Source organism: Mus caroli, unplaced genomic scaffold (assembly GCF_978045245.1).
Source record: "Mus caroli unplaced genomic scaffold, Mus_caroli_1 scaffold_17, whole genome shotgun sequence".
Taxonomy (NCBI): Eukaryota; Metazoa; Chordata; class Mammalia; order Rodentia; family Muridae; genus Mus; species Mus caroli.
Genome location: NW_028227272.1, coordinates 10,386,983 through 10,405,178, shown reverse-complemented (window position 1 = coordinate 10,405,178; position 18,196 = coordinate 10,386,983). Strand labels below are relative to the sequence as shown.

General features: G+C 42.3%; 1 protein-coding gene across 2 annotated transcripts in view; it reads left to right on the top strand.

Moving 5' to 3' along the window:
• Positions 1 to 18,196, top strand: part of Parn (poly(A)-specific ribonuclease) — a 141,083-nt gene that overhangs the window by 16,459 nt on the left and 106,428 nt on the right. For both annotated transcript variants that reach the window (XM_021185317.2, XM_085832499.1), the window contains exons 8-14: positions 5 to 70; positions 835 to 873; positions 2,348 to 2,390; positions 4,514 to 4,594; positions 6,452 to 6,508; positions 14,013 to 14,090; positions 17,996 to 18,039. In XM_021185317.2, coding sequence (XP_021040976.1) covers positions 5 to 70; positions 835 to 873; positions 2,348 to 2,390; positions 4,514 to 4,594; positions 6,452 to 6,508; positions 14,013 to 14,090; positions 17,996 to 18,039 — 408 coding nt within the window. The remainder of the gene's footprint in view (positions 1 to 4; positions 71 to 834; positions 874 to 2,347; positions 2,391 to 4,513; positions 4,595 to 6,451; positions 6,509 to 14,012; positions 14,091 to 17,995; positions 18,040 to 18,196) is intronic.

The following is an 18,196-nucleotide window of genomic DNA, read 5'->3' as shown; positions in this document are numbered from 1 at the left end:
TCAGAGAGAAGATAGAGGATTTCCTACAGAGTGAAGAGAAGAGGAGCCTGGAACTTGACCCATGCACTGGGTCAGTTGGCCTGTTTGTTGCAAGCTTTCCTTTTTTGCAGAGGAGGATTTCTGCATTTGGACGCATATGGGTGTTTGTTTCCTTTGTTTGTTTGTTTGTTTGTTTGTTTGAGACAGGGTTTCTCTGTGTAACAAGCCTTGGCTATCCTGGACTCTCTTTGTAGACCAAGTTGGCCTGAAACTCACACAGATGCACCTGCCTCTGTCTCCTGAGTGCTGGGATTAAAGGCTTATTTCATCACACCTGGCTTGGATGTGGTCTTTTTACAACATCCTTATAGTCTTTCTGTCACAGGTGTGTTCCTAGCCTTGATTGCTAACTGTAGTACTGCCACAGCAGGGATGCTTGTCTGCTGAGGCTCAGAATGAATACTTTGTCTGCAACTTAGACTTTAGGCTACGCCCAGGAGCAGCATTGTTGGCCTGGAGGATAACTAAACAGACACAGGCTTCAGCAGAGGGCTCACTGTCAGGCCACCTCTGTTCTTTCTCTGCAGAGAAAAATACAAGTCATCATCTGAGAGAGCAGCTGAGCCTCTTCCCTGCCTCCCTCTGGCGGGCTTCACAGAGGTGTCAGAGTGCAAGCCTCTGTTCTGCACTCTCCATAAGGCTGCTGAGTCCTTCTACCTCAGAAATGCCTGTGATGGTTGTCCATACCTGTCTGTTCTAGTGAGGGCTCTAAATTAAATCTTTCCCACCCACTGATTGATCAGTTAGGGTTCACCCCTAATAGTCTAAGCTCATTCCTTTTCTTTTGTTTTATAGGTTCCAAAGAAAACTTATTTATCAGACTTTGAGTTGGAAGTAAGTATTTGAATTAGCTATAAGAGTGCTCTCTACTCTTTAAGCTCTCACCTTTCTTACTCTCATCTCTAGCCCTCCTTCTCTCTCTCCCTTCCCCCTCCCCTCCATGTGGCCATGGCCAGCCTCTCTCTTTCTTTTTACCTTCTCTATTTCTTTCTGTCTTTCTACAATAAAACTCTAAAACCATTTTTTTTTTTTTTTTTTTTTTTTGGTTTTTTCGAGACAGGGTTTCTCTGTGTAGCCCTGGCTGTCCTGGCACTCACTTTGTAGACCAGGCTGGCCTCGAACTCAGAAATCCGCCTGCCTCTGCCTCCCGAGTGCTGGGATTAAAGGCGTGCGCCACCACGCCCGGCCTCTAAAACCATTTTTTAAAAAAGTGCTCTCTAGGATAGAACTTAATAAATTAAGTATAATCTTTGGTCCCATTGCTCTTTAGAATTTTTCAGTTATGGGTCATGTGACTCTATCATGTCCCCAGGCAGTTCTTAAATTGAGTACTCATTTAATTAATTTTCCGTTACCATTTGGTAGATGTCTTAAAACATGTAACTTCCTCTGTTCTCTATGTCTTCCTCTCTCACTCTTTCACACTAAAAACAAAACAAAACAAAAACTTAAAAAAAAAAATCTGACAAGTGATGTGTACGTGAATAATTTTCATTCTATTTTTTTGTTTTCTTTTGAGACAGGGTTTCTTTGTGTAGTCCTGGCTGTCCTGGAAGCTGCTTCATAGACCAGGCTGGCCTCGAACTCACAGAGAGCGGCCTGCCTCTGCCTCCCAATTTCCTGAAGGGAATAACTTTTAAACCGGACAGGGGAGGGCTCTGGGCTGTCTTTTCCAACCTCCTCTCTTGTCTTATCCTTAGATCTGTCTCTGTGCTTTCTATGTCTCTCTCCTCTTTGGCTGTGTGCAAACACTAAGGCAAACTGAAGCCCAGCATCCCCCCAACCCTTCTCTTAAGTCTACAGAGACTGTTACCACTTCAGTTACAAAGCAGGCATTTAGAAGTAAGATGACCTCCGTGGCAATGGGTTGACTGCATTATAAAATACCAAGCATTTGGCCGGGCGTGGTGGCGCACGCCTTTAATCCCAGCACTTGGGAGGCAGAGGCAGGCGGATTTCTGAGTTCGAGGCCAGCCTGGTCTACAAAGTGAGTGCCAGGACAGCCAAGGCTACACAGAGAAACCCTGTCTCGAAAAACCAAAAAAAAAAAAATACCAAGCATTTTAGAAAGTGCTAAAACCCTAAAAAGTTCACACAAAACTGGTAACGTTCCTCTGCATTTGAGAGAAGAGGCAGGGAAATAGCAACTGAGGTGTTGTAAGTAGGCTTATTTTAAAGTCTTTAGTGGTGATTGTCCCATTTTAGTAAAACTTTAGTTTACAGCCACATGGCAGCTTGTTGAATTCTTTGGGGGTTTTAGCAGTCACTGAATCGTGCGCTGATGTGAGTTTTTCCTCTTTTCATTTAGGTATCCTAAAGGCATTCATGTCGAGACATTAGAGACTGACAAGGTAACTACGGGTTATTCAGTGCCCACACTCAGCTAACAGTGACTCACTGAGGTGGTGATGGTTTCTGCCTTTGTGCTGCCTTCCATGAGCTGTGACTGGCCAGCCACCTATCCTCTCTGAGCCTGATTTTCTCACTTGTATGGTGTGGCTAAGCATGATATTGTATGCTAATGTAGCTTATAGCTTTTAATTTTATTTGCATAAGTGGTTTGCCTGTGTGTAGTATGTGTACCATGTGCCCATGGAGGTCAGAAAAGAATTGGAGATATATGTGTTTGTAGGCTACCATGTAGGTGTAGCCTACGTGAACTCAGGGCTTCTGCAAGAGCAGTCAGAGCCCTTAACGCACCTCCCCAACTCTATGATGATTCAGGCTAGTAGTGGTCTTGCCTTTAATCCCAGCATTCAGAAGCAGCTAGATCTCTGTGAGTTCCAGGCCAGCCTGGTCTAGATAGTGAGTTCCAGGACAGTTATGTAGAGATACTATGTTTCAAACAAAACAAACAAATGCCAGCCAAATATGATTATTTAGTGGATAAGTGGAAGTGAACTTTTTTCCATTTGTAATATATACATTTATTGTAATCTTTCTTTAATTAAAGATTTATTTTTATTTTATGTGCATGAGTGTTTTGCCAGCACATATGTCTATGTGCCATGTGTGTACAGTGCCCACAGAAGCCAGAAAAGGGCATTGTGTTTCCTGGAACTAGAGTTACAGACAGTTGTTAGCTACCATGTGGTGCTGGGAATCAAACGGGTCCACTGGAAGAGCAGCCTTAACTGTTATAGTAAATATTTAATCTCAGTTGGGGGTTTCTGCCTCACTTTGATCATTCTGTTCCCAGATAAAAGATACAAGCCTTTTATATTTATAATAGGCCTTTAAGAACACTAGAGCTGGGCAGATATCAATCATCTAAACTATTAGTTTCTACTTCCCTATCAAATAGCCCTGACTTTCTGTTTTTGATTTTGTTTTTTGTTTTGTTTTTCGAGACAGTGTTTCCTCTGTGTAGCCCTGGCTGACCTGGAACTCACTTTGTAGACCAGGCTGGCCTCGAACTCAGAAATCCGCCTGCCTCTGCCTCCTGAGAGCTGGGACTACAGGCGTGCACCATCACGCCTGGCTAACCCTGACTTTTAACTTGCCTTGTTCCATCTGAGCAGCCCTCATGGCCCTGTCTCCATGACTTTGCTATCTCATGGTGTCTTTTCCTCTTTCCTCCTCCTCTCTCCCAGACCCCAAGCCTGGGAACCGAACCCCCACCTACCTTTCTCTGCTCAGCTATAGGTTGTTGGCATCTTTATTAAACCAATACATATATAAACATATATTTTATATATGAATATATATTTTATCATATAAATATATGATTATATATTTCTGTATATATGTTAATATATACATAAGTACATAAATATATAAAATGTATGTATTTGTATACATATTTATATATTTATACACACATATAAATGTTTATTTGTGTGTTTGTGTGTGTGTGTTAGCAGTAGGGCCATGGGGAGATCAGAGAATAACTCGTGAGAGTCGGTTCTCTCTTCCCAGGGATACAACTCAGGTTGTCAGGTTTGTCATTAGGTGTCTTTATCTAATGAGCCATCTCTCTGGCCCTTGAAGTGTGCTTAATAAATATAAACTATAATTAATGTGAAAGAAGACTATAATTATTCAAGGTTTTTCTGTGTACATAAAATATGAAGCAGGTGCTTTATTTATTTAAAAGTAATTATTTAGCATTTTAAAAGCTGCGTGACCTCAATGCTCATTATATGAAGTCTAATTTGGATGGTTTGTAGCTGATTTCAACTGATGTTTGTTGGTTTGAAATGTTAAATGCTGGAAGTGTTGTGGACATGCAGATATATCGGGGTTGTGTGCCCTCTCAGCTTTGGCAGCATCTTAAGTGGTTTTGGTTGTGCTTGCTTATTCTTTGGCTGATACCTTTTTTGGTTCATTGAGATGGTGTCATTGTGTCACTGAGGCTGTCCTTTAACCCCCTGAGTAGCCCAGTGTGTCAGAATCGCCATGCAGAGTAATCACCGCAGTCTGCGGGCTCAGGGGTTGACGGTTTCCAGAACACTGGGCATCATTTGTCTTTTAGAAGGAAAGACACATAGTTATCAGCAAAGTGGATGAAGAAGAACGCAAAAGGAGAGAGCAGGAGAAGTACACAAAGGAGCAGGTAAGTGCCTACAGCTTTATTCTTTTGCATAAGGAATGATAATATAGACAGAACTAACTTCTTTCTGTATATTTCTGGATCACTGTTGTTGGATTCATTTAGCCAGCAGATGGCCACGAGTCAAAGTTAGTTTTGTTTTGGTTTGTTTCTTAAAGACCAGTTGGGTGTTAGACAGCATTTCCTGATTCTCTCGCCTCAGTCTCTTAATTGCTGGGATTACAGCAATGCATTGTTTTGTCTACCTGAAGTTATTATTACTATTATGTCTGTAAATCAACTCGATTGACTTGGAAATTATAACACATCCTGGAAGTAGGTGTGGTGCTGCGTGGTCTAATCCCAGCATTTGGACTTGGAAGATGGAGGTGGGATGAACAGGAGTTCAAGGCCAGCATGAGCTATATAAGATCCTGATTCTAAACACAAATAAATAACCCCCACCCCAAAATATGAAGTGATGGGTAAACCGTGGAAGCTGTTAAGGAAGTAATTAATGAGTAGCTTAACAATTGCTTATTCTGCCATCTAAAACTTCTGTGTGTAGATTATTTTATCTTTATTATTTTAAAGATTTATATTATTTTTAAAGATTTACTTTTATTTTTATTTATGCATGCGTGCATGTGTGTGTGTGTGTGTGTGTGCGCCTTGTGTATGTCTCTAGAGTGAATGCCACATCTGCACAGGTATCCTCAGAACTAGAGGAAGGCTTGGAGCCCTTGAAGTTGAAAGGCGGTTTGTGAGCTGCACAGTGTGGTTGCTGGGTACTGAACGCAGGTCCTCTGTAAGAGTAGCAAGTGCTCTTAACCTATGAGCTATTGCTCCAGGTCAAAATTGTTTCATTCATTCATTCATTCATTCATTCATTCATGTGTGTCTGTACACATGAGTTTATATACCCGTGGAAATCAGAAGAGGCTGTGATTTCCTCTAGAACTGGAGATACAGGTGGTGTAGGTGCTGGAATGGAACCCAGGGCCACTGCAAAAGGAGTAGCACTCTTAACTCTGACAGCATCTCTGTAGGTCCCTAGGCACTCATTTTACACACAAGTAGGGATGAGTGTAACAAATCCTGTGACAGTAGAGCTATCCCACGTGATTGAAAATTTCATATTGGGGGCTGGAGAGGTGGCTCAGTGGCTAAGAGCACTGACTGCTCTTCCTGAGGTCCTGAGTTCAATTCCCAGTAACCACATGGTGGCTCACAACCATCTGTAATGGGATCCAATGTCCTCTTCTGGTGTGTCTGAAGACAGCTATAATTGTACTCATATATAAAATAAATAAATAAATCTTTAAGCTGGGCAGTGGTGGCGCACGCCTTTAATCCCAGCACTCGGGAGGCAGAGGCAGGTAGATTTCTGAGTTCGAGGCCAGCCTGGTCTACAGAGTGAGTTCCAGGACAACCAGAGCTACACAGAGAAACCCTGTCTCGAAAAACAAAACAAAACAAAACAAAACAAGCAAAAATCTTTTTTAAAGTAAGAAAATTTCATTTTGTGGAAGGTTCATTCAAATAAGGAATGCAATGTGCCTTTGTATGTTTGAGAATCACACACAGCAACTTTAAAACCTGTATTTCTCACGTGTGTGTGTGTGTGTGTGTGTGTGTGTGTGAGAGAGAGAGAGAGAGAGACAGAGACAGAGAGACAGAGAGAGACAGAGACAGATGGGGGGCTCACTTGTCCAGGGACATACATGGGGAAGTCAGTGGAAAGCTTCAAGGAGTGGTTCTCTTCTTGAGACTTTATGGGACTCTGAGGGGGCACAGATTGTGAGGCCTCTGTGCAAGCACCTTTATTCGCTGAACCCTCTGCAGTCCTTTCTATTTTAACTAGTTCTTTTACTTACTTAGGAGGAACTGAACGATGCTGTGGGGTTTTCAAGAGTCATCCATGCCATTGCTAATTCGGTAAGTTGACCACACTTGTTTTTTTCTAGTTTTATGGCTAAGCATAGTATTTGAAATGAAGTGTCTAACTGCTACTGCAAATTGCTCACTTGGTTACCCTTGGAACGTTTACCTCGTCTGGAGGGAGAATTTAGTAACGTGGACTGCTGCTGTACAATGTACCAGGTCAGATGTCATCGTTGTTGAATTACATCCAAATCAGTTTTCAGAAAGCCTCTGTTGCAAAAGTACAAAACTACGCACACAACCCCATGTATGTCCTTTGACACACGAGCCCCCCCCCCAAACACACAGAAACGTAAACACAAACACACTGAGAAATAAATGTTTTTAAGTTAGTGTATTACATGTGTATACATAATATACATATACATATATACATGTATGCATACATATATATACACACACATATAAACATATATATATCCTACACATACAAAGGCACAAAAATATAGGATTACCCTTCCCTATGATGTCCTTGTATAGCTGCACAGAACTGACTTTCATTAGTCCTAATATAAGAATTAGAAGTCAAGGAGCAAGCAGAGGAATCCAAAGGATACATAATTATAAGTTGACTTCCTCTATAGAACTGTAATTAAATCCCTAAATTCATCTATCATAATCCTAGTAATAATAAAGCTTTAAAACTATGCTGGTTATTTGTGTAAATGTGCTAGAGCATTCTGTGGTAGCCATCTTTCCTTGGCCTTCTGAAAGGCATCCACCTTTGGCATGGTTAAACCAGGTGAAAGGCATCCACCTTTGGCACGGTTAAACCAGGTGATGCTCTTGCATGGATAGTAGGTCACCTGGGCCTAAGACCTTCTCTGTGGGCACTTGGATCTGGTCCCTTAGATGCTGCCCATTGAGATCCTCTCAGAGTTAAGTCTGTTAACGTGGACAGTGGAGAGGAGACTCACTGTGTCCTCATTTGAAGACAGCACAAATGACAGAGTCGTATAAAAGACCAATAGCTACAGGGAACTCTGTTACTCAAGTACAGTTAAACTGTACTGAACATAAAATTGTGTCATCCTGGGAGGAGAAAACAGTGAGTCACTTCAGCAGCTGCTAAGGTCACAGGTACCCAGAAAAGCAGGTTCTGGCCACCGTTGGAACTGTGTGAACACTTAGCCAGCATGCTTGACAAGCTAGGGGCCTTCAGCTTTGATCCACGTTAACTAGCATAAGAATTCAGCTTACTTTCCAATGTTGAAGCATTTATTTGTTCTCCTTACACACAAGGAGATACGCATTTCTATTTGCTTAGCTATGCATACTCAGAAAAAATACAGAAGTCATTAGTAATACCTTTGAATACCTATGAAGCCTGGGCAGATCTGAGAACCGGGAAAATGACAAGCATCTCTTAAACACACTCAGTTGAATAAAAGGATTAAATAAAACCATGTAGCCGGGCGTGGTGGCGCACGCCTTTAATCCCAGCACTTGGGAGGCAGAGGCAGGCGGATTTCTGAGTTCGAGGCCAGCCTGGTCTACAAAGTGAGTGCCAGGACAGCCAGGGCTACACAGAGAAACCCTGTCTCAAAAAACCAAAAAAAAAAAAAAAAACCATGTGTCCTAGGATTTAGAGGAAACACTGAGAAAAAAGTTATGTTTGTATCTTAGAAATGAAGTTATTTCTAATGTTAATTTGTTTTGAGATAGGATTTCTCTGTGTAGCCCTGGCCCTCCTGGAACTCACTCTGTAGTCCAGGCTGGCCTCAAACTTAAGGAAGGATCTCTCTGCCTCTGCATCCCAAGTGCTGGCATTAAATATATGTGCCACCACTGCCCAACTTAATTTTTTTATTAATATAAATAAGCTCTATGAAGCCAGTAGACATATTTATTTATTTATTTGCAGGATTGAAGGTGGAATCTAGTACTCTTTATTTATTTATTTGTTTTTTTTGAGACAGGGTTTCTCTGTATAGCCCTGGCTGTCCTGGAACTCACTTTGTAGACCAGGCTGGCTTTGAACTCAGAAATCCGCCTGCCTCTGCCTCCCGAGTGCTGGGATTAAAGGCGTGTGCCACCACGCCCGGCTACATTTTTTTTATTAAATAAAAATTTATTCATGTGTACTTAGCCTGAATGTGTATGTGTGGACTTGGGAGTGCAGCTGCTTGGAGTGCAGAAGATTGTGAGATACCTCTGGAGCTGTTGTAAGCTGCCCAGTGTGGATACTGGGAGCTGAACTCAGATTAGTATGCACTCCTAACCACTGAGATATCTCTGGAGCTGCCCTCCAGCTCCTCTGGGATATTTATATTACACTAAGTAATTATCCAGTCAATGCAGATCTATATTATATCTTTTAAATATCTATAAGTATTTTGGTGCTACTGAGATTTGACCTTAGGATCGTACAGTTACTAGGATAAACCTCTGCCAACTCAGCTACATCTTCCAGCCTCTTTCTCTCTATCTCTGTCTCTGTCTGTCTCTGTCTCTCTGTCCCTGTGTGTGTGCAGAGACACACATGGAGGCTAGAGGACAGTCTCTGAGAATCATTTCTCATCTTCCAGGGATGAAGCCTCAGGCTTCTGATTTCACACTCACATAGATGTCACAGGAATAATAAAGAATCTCCATGCGTGCCTTGGACAGCTGTCCCTGATGTCCTGCATTGCTGTTCTGTGATCATGAGAACCAGGAAGCGAATAAGAGTATAATATGAGGAAGTAAACGAAAACCTTAATTTGAATCTCACAGGCTTCTCAGCGAAGTCTTCACAGTTCTGTGCAGGACTGCTTGTATTTGCTCATTACCATTCCTTGCTCTTATAGACTTTGATAATCTTTCTTTGTCTATATAACTTGATAGTGTTGATGGCTTTTCATTGTTTTTGTTGAATGTCCCTCAGCTGGTCTTTGTTGTTTCATGTTTAGAATCAGAATGTTCTGTTTTGGCAAGAATGCCACGGATGTGATATTTATGATGTTGACGTCAGTAATGGATTGTTGAGGTGCTGTCCACTGAGTTGTTGCTCTGTGGAGTTACTGTTTCTCCTTTGTAGGCAGTAAATATCTTTGGTGAGTAGGCTGTGTTCTTGAACTTTAGTTTTCTCAGTACTTGAGGCAGAGGCAGAGGCAGAGGCAGGAGGAGGCAGGAGGAGGAGGCAGGAGGCAGGTCAGGAGTTGGGAGGCTAGTCTAAGCTATTGAGCATGTAAACATGTCATACCAGACAACCTAGTTTTGTTGTTGTTTGTTTTTGAGACAGAGACTTAGACTGTTCCATCCTACTGCCTCAACTTCTCAAGGGCTAGGAGTTCAGACATCTACCACAGTGGTTGGCTATGACCTAGGAATTTTTTTTTTTTTTGAGACAGGGTTTCTCTGTGTAGCCCTGGTTGTCCTGGAACTCACTCTGTAGACCAGGCTGGCCTTGAACTCAGAAATCTACCTGCCTCTGCCTCCCGAGTGCTGGGATTAAAGGCGTGTGCCACCATGCCCGGTGGAATTTTTTTTTTTTAAGATTTATTATTTATTTTATGTATGTGAGTACACTGTAGCTGTCTTTAGACACACCAGAACAGGGCATCAGGTTCCATTACAGATGGTTGTGAGTCACTATGTAGTTGCTGGTAATTGAACTCAGGACCTCTGCAAGAGCAGGCAGTGCTTTTAACTACTGAGTCATCTCTCCAGCCCCATAACCTAGTATTTTTATTGCTTATTTTGTTGCTCAATTTAGAATAGTTTTTTTTTTTTTTTAAGATTTATTTATTTATATGTAAGTACACTGTAGCTGTCTTCAGACACTCCAGAAGAGGGAGTCAGATCTCGTAACGGATGGTTGTGAGCCACCATGTGGTTGCTGGGATTTGAACTCCGGACCTTCGGAAGAGCAGTCGGGTGCTCTTACCCACTGAGCCATCTCACCAGCCCTAGAATAGTTTTTTTTTTTTTTTTTTTAATTAGGTATTTTCCTCAATTACATTTCCAATGCTATCCAAAAAGTCCTCAATACACTCCCCCCCCCAGTCCCCCACCCACCCACCCCCACCCCTTGGCCCTGGCATTCCCCTGTACTGGGGCATATAAAGTTGGCAAGTCCAATGGGCCTCTCTTTCCAGTGATGGCCGACTAGGCCATCTTTTGATACAAATGCAGCTAGAGTCAAGAGCTCTGGGGTACTGGTTAGTTCATAATAATGTTCCACCTATGGGTTTGCAGTTCCCTTTAGCTCCTTGGGTACTTTCTCTAGCTCCTCCATTGGGGGCCCTGTGATCCATCCAATAGCTGACTGTGAGCATCCACTTCTGTGTTTGCTAGGCCCCCCTAGAATAGTTTTAATTGGTGATTTTTTAGTTTGGTTCTTATGTCCTTTGAGCAAGTTTCCTGTTCCTTTACTTTGAACACTTCTTGGTGTCATGTTGTGTTTCCTCTGGCTCCATTCTGGAAACAGTGATTTCTTTAAGGACCTCTGGTTCCAGGAGAATGGAGTTTTGTTTGTTCTTCAAGACATGGTTTCTCTGTGTAGTCCTCTATTCTCTGGAGCTCACTCTGTAGAACAGGCTAGACTCAGGATTAAAGGCATGGACCATCACTGCACAGCCTGGAACATTTGTTTTTATCTGTATTTACATGCTACTCATGTGAGTTTGCCTGAAGAAGCCAGAAGAGAACATTCTCAGATGTCTTTTCAGCTGGAATTACAGGTGATTATGAGCCAGCCAGCCAGCATGGATGTTGAGATGGTAATTACTCTTAGCCATTGGTCCATCCTGTAGCCTCTAGAATGGATCTTGAAACCAAGATTCTAGCCTGAGGTTTCTTTTGTGTTGTCCTGGCTCTAGATGTCACTGGACACTGTGCATATCCACACAGTTCTATGTGCAGGATATGGTTGGTGTGATCTGATTCAAAATAGGCCCCATAGGTTCACTTACTTGAGTGGCACTATTTGAAAGGAATAGGAGGTGTGGCTTTGTTAGAGGAAGTGTGTCTCTGGAGGTGGGCTTTGAGGTTTCAAAAGCTCATGCCAAACCCAGAGTCTTTCTCTTTGCCTTTGGATCAGGATGTAGCTCTCAGCTACTGTTCCAGCGACATGCAAACCGCCATGCTCCCTACCATTATGATAATGGGTTAACCCTGTAAGCCAGACCCAATAAAATGCTTTCTTTTATAAGAAGGGTTGTGTTGGTCATGGTGCTTCTTCATAGCAATAGAGCAGTGACTAAGACGGTTGTTGACATCTGGCATCTCCCTTCTTCAGTTGCTCCCTCCGTTCCCTACTCCCTTTTATTTATCTTGGTCCTCATTGACTAGGCTTGCTAAGTGATGATCCCTCCCCAATGCTTGGATTGTTAGAACTGTATGTCACTATCCTGGGGATTCAAACTCAGATTCCTGTACTTCTATGGCCAACTACTTTACTGGCTCAGCCATCTCCTGAGCCTGTGACAAGTGTAGTTTTGACTAGACTATGACCTTTTCTGCAGCTCTTGCAGTTTTTGGTCTCATAGTGTCTAGTCAGGTGCTTTTCTTCAAGTCTTTTCTTCCTAGCTTCTCCTGCATTCTGATTGGAGTCTGCTGCCACAGTGCTTAGCATTTTAACATTGCACTGGGACTCAAGACTTACAGGGATACTGAGCCAAAGCAAAGCAAAGCAAAGCAAAGCAAAGCAAAGCAAAGCAAAGCAAAGCAAAGCAAAAACCCATCTTGTTAGATAGATTTGGGATATTTTGTATAAGATTAATTATGTCAAAGAATCAAGTTGACGTCTGAGTTTGGCATGTTGCATAGAGAACCATTGAAACTCTGTAAAAAGCTTTACTGTAGTGTTTGATGCTTACACTGACTGGTTTTGTGTCAGTTTGACACAAGCTAGAGTCATCAGGGGGGAGTCTCAGTGGAGAAAATGCCTCCATGAGATACAGCTGTAGGGCATTTCTTCAATTAGTGATCAATAAAGGAGGGTCCAGCCCATTGTGAGTGGAGCCATCCCTGGGCTGGTGGTCCTAGGTTGTATAAGAAAGCAGGCTGAGCAAGCCATGGGGAGCAAGTTAGTAAGCAGCACCCTCCATGGCCTCTGTTTCAGCTCCTGCCTCCAGGTTCCTGTTCTGTCTGAGTTCCTCTGGTGATGAAGAGCAATGTGGAAGTGTAAACCAAACAAACCCTTTTCTCCCCTTATTGCCATGTGTTTAAAGTGTTTCATCAAAGCAGTAGAAACCCTAAGACAATGTTTATGTTAAAAATGGAGTCATCTAGCCAGGGCTACACTGTGAGTTCCAGCTCAGCCCAGGCTACCGAGAGAGACCCCTATGTCAAACAAAACATAAAACCCATCTTAACCCACTCTTGTGACAAAAACAAACAAGCAGAATTTGAAAGCAAAGCTGGATGTGGTTGCACAGGCCTAATTTCAGCACTTGGGGGAACAGAAGCCCAAGATCAGTAGTTAAAGGTTATCCTCATCTACATAGGTGTTCAAGGCTAGCCTGGGCTACATTAGGTCTTATCTCAGTTCCTACTTTCCTGACCCCCAAAACTGAAACCGCAACATCTCTCTGCTCCCTGAGGAATCACAGGGCTGGGAAATCTAAGGTGATATTGTATATTAGTAGGTTTTTAAAAAATTATAAAATTAATAAAGAATTTTATTTTTAGTAGCTACTAAAATGGAGTATTTTATTGTACATGTATGACTGAAAAGCAATGAGGGTCATCGAGATGGCTCAGTGGGTAAAGGCCTTTGCCATGCAAACCTGGTGGCCGAGGCTGATTTCCCAAATCTGTGTAAAGGTGAGGGGACATAGTCCACAAAATTGTAACCCAGTCTGCTCCGTGGGCACTCTGTGGCTTGTATTTCTGTCCCCATCACCACCCGCTCAAGTATGTGCTTGCGTGCATGAGTGCTCGAGTGCACACACAGACTAATAAATCTTTAAAAGAAGAGCAATGGCATACCATTGGACATAGATGATTTAGGAAATGAAAATGTGTCCAGTTTAAGAACATTAGGAAGTAGGCTTTTTACATTTTATAACAATGTTATAAATAAATCTTTAAAAATATGTAGGTTTTAAAGATGTTTTAAGAGTCTTAAATATTTGAAGTCAAAGTTCTCAGGATTTCAGATTTTATCATTTAAAAGTGCTTCAGTCAAACTACTTCCAGCCAGGGACAGTGCTCTCTATAGTCTCAGCTTCTCAGGGAGGTTGATGCGAGAGGATTGCTGTAGCTCAGAATTTCAGGGGCAACCTGGACAGTATAGCAAGACTTGTCCAAAAAAACAAAACCAACAACAAAATTTTGAAAATAACAAGATGAATAAAAATGTGAAAAATCACTAAGAATGAGCACAGTGGCTGTGCACCTGTAGTCTCAGCACTTGAGAAGCTGAGGTAGGGAGAGCATGAGGCCTGTGTGGCTTACCTAGGGAGCAGCCGGCTAGCCTGGCTGTGTTGTGACTGCCTCATCTGAAGCATCTACCTTATTTGTAAACTCTGGTGCAATTCTGACATGCATTTCCTAACCGGTCTTTCCCCAGGGGAAGCTGGTTGTTGGACACAATATGCTCTTGGATGTCATGCATACGATTCATCAGTTCTACTGCCCCCTGCCTGCGGTAAGTGGCTGCAGGGTCAAAAACCCACCTGCTTTTCCCCTGAGTGCTCTCTGCCTGGGTTGTGATTCTTCATTTCCTTGTATGTGGCATGTTCCTAGGAAGATCTTATATGCTTCTCATTATTATTTTTTATCATTTTATGTGTCTGATGAGTGTTTTGCTGCATGTATGTGTGCATGCCTGGCACCCAAGGAGCTTCAGAAGAAATGTACTCTAGGACTGCAGTGACAGAAGGTTCTGAGCTGTGAGGAGGATGCTGGGTCTCCTGAAGGAGCAGCGCGTGCTGTTCATCACTGAACACAGACATCATCTGTAAAATATTAAGTACTCTGAGCTGCTAACCCAGCTTTGCTGTTTTGATAGGATGAATACATGAGCTATTTTAAGGGGTTGATGGCTGTCAGCTATTGCCAGAGCAAGGTGAAATATTTATTTCCTCAGTCAATGCTGGTAGTTTTGCTCATTTACACATAGGATAGGCCACAGGTATCTCCAAAATTAGACTTGGGAGAGCCGGAAGGAACAGGGTGCCACTTGATTGCTACTGCCGAGCAGTTTGAGGCTCCCTGGGGACCTTGGTGGTATTTCTGTACTTGGAGCCAGGTTTTCTGGGTCATTATCAAATGGTTTGTTTCTCTCTACTGGCTTTTCTCCTTCACTCTGTAACTGCTGTGGCTGTGTCTCTTGCCCCCATCACTCTGCCTCCACCCTCCTTCATTTTTTTGTTTTTCAAAGTCATTTGTCTTTCAAATGACTTGAGCTGCAAATACCATAGGTACTCCAACATCCATCCCCAGCTCTGGTCTCTCTCAGGCCCAGGTGTACAGTTCATGCTAGACTCTAGCCCTCAGATTAAGGCATTTTTAAGATTTATATATCTCAAAAGAGATTTAAAAGTGTGGCTCCCCTGTTTTTCTTCTTTTACTGTCTTTAAACCAGTTCTGTTTTCTGTTTCTGCTACTCTGGTTTCCCAGCTGCAGTCCTGTGTTTCCTGTGAGCTTGAGTCCTCAGTGCGTAGAAAATCTTGATGACTCTATTACATGCTGTGTCTCATACCTGAGATCTCATTTACCTCTCTCTAGCTGTCCTCCTCTTCGGGAGTCCAGCCTGGATTTGACTCCTTCTCCCCATTTAACGTTCAGTTTGTCTCTTCTGCTATACATTGGCAACATTTTTATTTTTTTTATTTATTTATTTTTTATTTATTTATTTTTTTTAAAGATTTATTTATTTATTATATGTAAGTACACTGTAGCTGTTTTTCAGACACTCCAGAAGAGGGAGTCAGATCTCTTTGCAGATGGTTGTGAGCCACCATGTGGTTGCTGGGATTTGAACTCCGGACCTTCGGAAGAGCAGTCGGGTGCTCTTACCCACTGAGCCATCTCACCAGCCCAACATTTTTATAAAAGACATAGTAAGATATTTTTTGTTTTCTATCCAGTATAGTGCTGTGACAACTCTCTAGTCTGCTATTATAACCTAGAGGCTGCTATGTTGGACAATAGCTGATTTAAAGGAAAAATGAGGTAGTGGCTGTCAACATCCAGCATGGAGTTGACAGAGCACAGATGCAGGAATCGTCTTTGTAGGTCACACAGGTTCTTTGTTGTAGCAGGGAAAGCACGGACACGCACAGGCACACTCACATCGGTGGATGAAGAACTCGGTGGGTCTAAGAACTTTATTCCTTCTCCCACAGTTTATATATCTTAGCAAAATCTTTCAAGCAATATAAAAATTAAAATGTGCTTACATTATTGGCAGGCTGCAATTTGTGGATATAATCAAAGGATCATTGATTTTTGTTACTTATCTTTAAAAGTTTCCTTATAAAACTTAAAAGAATCATAAATCTAAACTTTTTTAAAAAAAGATTTATGTATGTATGTATGTATGTATTTATTTATTTATTTTATGTATATGAGTACACTGTAGCTATGATGGTTGTGAGCCATCATGTGGTGGCTGGGAATTGAATTCAGGACCTCTGCTTTCTCCGGCTCTGCTTGCTCCAGTATTATTTGTTAGTCCTGGAAGTGGCCATAATTCTACTTTTCTCTTGTTTGTAACACGTCTTAGTGGTGTTGAAAGGTTAACAACAGACTGTAGGGTATTTTTTGTTTGACTTAGCCTTGGACTCATGTATTATCCATTCATTCAGTGACAGCCATTGAGAAGCTGGTGTGTATTTCAGGCTAAGTACAGTCTGTGTTTACAGACTTGAAAAGCTAATTGTGAATGGCTGCTTGCTGTGAAGCATGAGTTGACTAAGGGGCAGGAGGGGCACTACCCAGGCTAGCATTGGCAGTTATGTATGTAAGTGGGCAAGTTCAAAACTAAAGTGCTCTCATTTCTGCTCTAGAACTCCTGATCAAAATCAACCTGTAAAATGAATAGTCTTAATTTAGGTACTTAGTGTTCCCTCAGAGGCTTAATGCCTCTGGCTGCTAACCTAGGACTAGTCCTGGAAGCTTCTAGCCTCAAGATTTACTGTTGAGTAAGCTCACCCTTTCTAGCGCTTTCTGAATTCTGGCTGGCTGGTCCAACTCAGCTGTTTTAGCTCAGACTCTTCTCCAAACTGACTGATTCAATCTGGCTTCTCTCCTGGCCTCTCCTGAACTGCTCTGCTTGGCCTCAAACTAATTCTGGCAATCTGTTTTTACTCTTCAGGCTCTTCTTATTCTTTGGCTTGATCTGTCTTTCCCTGTGTCTAGTTTGTGCTCTCTCTACAACCTGTCTCTCTATAAACTGTCCTGGTAAAACTGCCTCCTTTCTCTGTACTGCCCCTTAAGTAGCTTCCCTTATGTCTCTTCTCTTGAAAGTTGGGCATATCCTATTTTGTCAGATCTTTCTCTGATTCATCATGTTGTCTGCTACTCAATTAGATATCACTTTCAAAGGTGGGTGTTTCTACAAACTAACTTTATGTTCCTTGTTTGGGATTAAAGGTGTGTACTAAGGGCATGTCTATATTCCAGGAAGAGGGTTTAAGGTGTGTGCTAAGCAATGAGCCACACCACAACTAGAAACAAGTTTTTCCAGTAAAGGACACAATCTTAGTTTACAGTGTAATCAGCTATCTTCCTACAGCAGTTAGTGCCACATTAACAATTTACTGAGGAATCACGCATGTCCTAGGTCTGTGTTTTAATGGCCATTGTAACTAACCACCAGAGATAGGCTCGGGTTTAAGCTGCTCTGCAGTGTGTTCAGTCCCACATCAGTCACTAGCTGTAGTGATGCCGCTTTTGTCACTATTAACCTAAGTGAAGTGGAGCACAGCCTGTCAGCCATCCCTGAACTCCCTGGGGTGCAGTCACTTAGGTCAGCAGTGCGTGACCTGTGATGGAACCACTTTCTCACTAGTTCAGCCGTAGACTCTTTTGGTTATGATATTACTTACCCAGGCCACATAGTTCTCAGGGAGTGAGAACTGGGAGAGATTCCTAAATTCATTATTTAATTTTATTACATTAAAACTTTTAATTTTGTGTATTGTCTTTGTGTCTTGTGTGTTGCCAAGGTGAGCCTGTGGAGGTCAAAGCACAAATGTGGGAGTCGCTTCTCTCCTCCCATGTGGCTCTCATTGATCAGGAGGTCAGAGTAGGGCATTCGGGGCCTGGAACTAGATATGGGTGGTTTCGAGCCACCATGTGGGTGCTGGGGATCTAACCTGGGTCATCTGCAAGAGCAACAGCACTGTTTACTTCAGAGTTATCTCTTTAGCTCCTAAGAAATATTTCTTAATTACATGTGGATCTTACAATTTATCTCGAGGCCCATGTGAGGCGTGACAGTTAACATTTGAGGAAGTAGCTGAGAACTGGAGATGCTCTCTTGTGTTTTTGGCAGTACTGTGGTCTGCTAGGAAAACAGTAACAGGTCATCTTCTTGCTTTTCAGGACCTGAATGAGTTTAAGGAGATGGCAATATGTGTCTTCCCCAGGTAAGCCTTCTTCAAGAGCCCTGACGTTTAAGTCACTGAGTGAGGCGCATGCAACGCAGTTAGTCAAGTCATAGTTGATTTCAAATCCAGCTGGGAGGCGAGTTAATGGATGGGACATCCCCAGCATTGCCATAGTTGACTGTTTAAATTACAGGTA